Source organism: Sinocyclocheilus anshuiensis, unplaced genomic scaffold (genome assembly GCF_001515605.1).
Source record: "Sinocyclocheilus anshuiensis isolate Anshui unplaced genomic scaffold, SAMN03320099.WGS_v1.1 scaffold129, whole genome shotgun sequence".
Lineage (NCBI taxonomy): Eukaryota > Metazoa > Chordata > Actinopteri > Cypriniformes > Cyprinidae > Sinocyclocheilus > Sinocyclocheilus anshuiensis.
The window spans coordinates 383,353-387,133 of NW_015537946.1; the positions used below are offsets into that span (position 1 = coordinate 383,353).

A 3,781-nucleotide genomic window follows, 5' to 3' on the forward strand; every position below is an offset into this window, starting at 1 on the left:
ATTTGTTTTAAAATTTCAAGTTAGTATATTGTTTGACATTTTCAATTTCACAAAGTAATGTGCAGCCTTTTGGTCTGAGAAATAACAAAAGGACACCTTTTTTAAAATCTGTCTTAAATCTCATTTTGTTAAAAAATAAATTGTCAGAAAATTGTATTGTGAAATCAGTATCGTGAATCATATCACATCGTGAGTTGAGTGAATCGTTACATCCCTATATGCTACTAGTTTTGCTGTGGTATCGAAGTAGTAAATTGTTCTTTAAATAATAAGTGTTACTTAAATTATAAAGAATATTATATTTTTAACATATTAAGATATTTTTTTTTGCTTATCTGAAAAATAATCCGATCTGTGACTCAAAATGTGATATGATAATGTAATATAATCCGAACCGTGAGATTTGTGATCCGTTGCACCCCTACTCTCTTGACTTGTTATTTGAAGAAAAAATACAATATCTTTTATTCGGGCTAGTTAAATTCATTTTTGGGCTAGCAAAATCTGAAGAATGCTTGCCCGAAGGGCTACCAGGGGTTTAGAAATTTTGCGAGCCCTGCCACGCTTGCTCCGCCTCCGCACTCTTCTGATTGGTCCACTGCTCTGGAACTGACATTGATGAGCGGCGCTGCGTGTAAAATCCTTTTAACGGATTTTGAAATTTTGCGAGCCCTGTGACGCTTCAGGTGAAATGTGAAACCTGCAAGGCTTTAAAAGCACATGCAAAAATGATTGCAAAGTGCAATGTCCTGTGAGCGTAACTATACCGCTGAGTTAACATTTGACGTGAATTTATGTCGAGTTGTACAGTATACTGAGACGGAGGAGCCAGAACTGCAACTGATGTGCGCTGTAGCACAATACTGCGACATTTCTTCAAAAGCAGATCGTGGAGACATTTTAAGTGTCCACGATCAAAAATCGTGATATTGCACACCCATAGCCCAAATCTTTGAATTATTTTCTGCATTAAATAGAGAAGGAATCAAATGCATCAACTGAAGCATAAACTCGAATCTCACCTTCCAGCATTTCCTCATAGAGTGCATGAACTCCCTCTGGAATAATGACAGCCAGTGCAGTGCCACACAACAGCCCTGCTCCCAACACTGTCACCAACTTCAGCTTCTCCTGAAGATAGAACAGTTATCACAAAAACGTGTATTTAGGTCACACAATTATGTATTTAGGTTGGGTTGATATCAGGTCAACTTCATGTGCATAAGCTGGATATCATTAAAAATAGCTTAAAAATATATTCATCAAGACAAGCGTGCTGGTACAAATCGCAGCACTCATTCAAACCCAGACTTAATCTGGGACAAAACCAGAGCCATAATCACCACAGACAGAGCAATAAAATGGCCAGGCAGATAAATTAAATAATATTTAGCAATTTTGAGATCATCAGCATTAGGGCTGCAACAAACGATTATTTTGACAATCGATTAATCTAACGATTATTAGAATGATTAATCAACTGATCATCGATTATTTCGCTGATTAATCAGTAGACATTTATTGATTATTCAGCTTTTGCAATTAGTTAAAATATTGAGTTATACATATTCTGACAAATAAATTAAGGTAATCACTTCAGCTTTTGAAAGTCATATTATGTAATTACAATTATAAAATAAATGTATACAAATAAATATATTTGGCACACAAAATTAGATGGCAGAGAAACTCTTATTCACCATTTAATTAGCTATATGAGAAAGTAACTGAATGACACGTCATTCTGCCTAAAATCTCTTTTTGTAAGTCAAATGAATAAGAAACAAAATAAAGGTTACGTGATAAGACGTTTTATTTTTGGATAAACTATTTTATTCACAACATAATCTCTGTTAAAATACCTTATAGGGTTATGATAATCAAAAAAAGTCCTGAGCTTTGAGCTTTAGTCATCAAGCTTTGATCTCTACAAACCAAACTATAACTTTAATGAAACGTTTTTTCCCCCACTAATAAAAATATTTCATCATTAGCTAGCTCCACACTGGAGAGCTGCTTTATCACAAAAAATCAAGTTGTAATTCTAACTGAAAGCGACACTGACTCTAGTTTTTCATGTTTAATACTGTAAAGCTGCTTGATTTAAGGCTATCTATTGCATAAAGTACTATATAAATAAACGTGACGTGACTGGACTTTACCGAAGTACCGAACTGCAGAGCTCCTGCAAACATCCACATCGCTGTTCTCAGATGCGTTTTAAACTGCTGCTTTCTCACCGCTGTCCATTTCTGTTGTGTTTATTTCATTATTGAGAGGAAAGCGCACAATCTATATTTACATATTCATCCAAACGCCGCTCAGCAGCCTCAGGTTCGGCTGCGTTTGCTCTGAACTGAAGCGGTCTTCTCTTGAATTGCATCAGGAGAGCTGAATTACAGTCTTGCGCTACAGCGCCACACTGGTCAAACCGCGTTATTGCAGGCTCTTACATTAGGCCATATGAGATCAAACGACTACTCGACAACAAAAATATTGGTCGACAATTTTTTATTTTCGACATTGTCAATAATGTCAACTAATCGTTTCAGCCCTAATCAGCATAGGCCTGGCCGATAAAACGGTATCGATATTTATCGACGGTACACCTTCTTCGATAACGATAGAAAAAATGTTCGATATAGCGCACGATATGGGCACATGCTATGAGTGTGATGCACACAGCACACACAGACACGAACACATGCTGAAATGAGTGCTGTGCCTGCCTGTGATAAGGAGATTGTAAATAAAGAATGAATATTAGTCGAATTTAAAATAAACATTTGCAATGTTAGGTGTGCATCAGGGAGCGTCATCAGTGGCACGCGAGATGCGGTGATGATGTAATCAACGTTGTTGCATTTTAATGTTTTGTTAGTCTAGTCCACGAGACGCGCCGCTGCTGCGTTATTCATTCAGAATATTAGAGAAATATAGAAGCACAATGACTTCGGCTCTATGGATTAAGCAATGCATAAATACATGATGCTGTTTTGTTCATAATTGTTTATGCAATTTATGCAATTATATTAGATTTTTATGAGTTAATTTAGACGTAATGCAAATTTTTTATAGAGTTACTTCCTTGCGTTGACAATTTAAATGCGCTGCATTATTTTGTTCATTGCGCCCTCCTGTGGCCTCGGGAGACAAGACAAAAGTTTCCTTAAAACCTATTTAATCTGCATTTAAAACAAATTAGATATGTTTAATTTTTATTTTGTGTTTGATTGTTAAAACAAAAAATATTTGTTGTTTGTCTCAATAAACTGGGTTAATTTAAAAATACAGTGGTTAAATTTAAACATTTCTTCTATTGCTCTTTGTTTTAAAAAAGGTTATAAAAAAATGTCAATAATTATCGATACCGAACGATATGAAACATTATATCGTTGATACTTTTTTTAGCTATATCGCCCAGCCCTAACCGGACGGGAGCAGCGCGACAAAATATTATAGAACTCATTATAATCAGTGATGCTGTCTACACTGGATGCAGCACGACACGACAAATCCCCGACAAAAAATTGCTGCTGCGTTCTGTTTATGACGTATTGACACAAATTTCAAATGATTTTCAGCGGTCGCTTTATCGCATCCAGTATAGACAGACTTTAGCTGTTGCTGCGCGGCGCGACATCTGTTGCGTCTGATGGAGACACGGTGTTACTCACCTATCGAGAAGAAACAAAGCAACCTCTGCGTCCGATCGCAGGCCTTCCCGCTCCTTGAGTTCTCTCCAGCGCTGGAAAGCTGATTCGATATTTACACGGGTGAC

The 3,781-nt window shown here is 36.6% G+C and overlaps 1 protein-coding gene across 2 annotated transcripts in view; it reads right to left on the reverse strand.

Annotated features, from left to right (window-relative positions):
- Window positions 1-3,781, reverse strand: part of LOC107664075 (zinc transporter ZIP9) — a 29,494-nt gene that overhangs the window by 19,420 nt on the left and 6,293 nt on the right. For both annotated transcript variants that reach the window (XM_016454536.1, XM_016454527.1), the window contains exon 2: window positions 1,023-1,131. In XM_016454536.1, coding sequence (XP_016310022.1) covers window positions 1,023-1,131 — 109 coding nt within the window. The remainder of the gene's footprint in view (window positions 1-1,022; window positions 1,132-3,781) is intronic.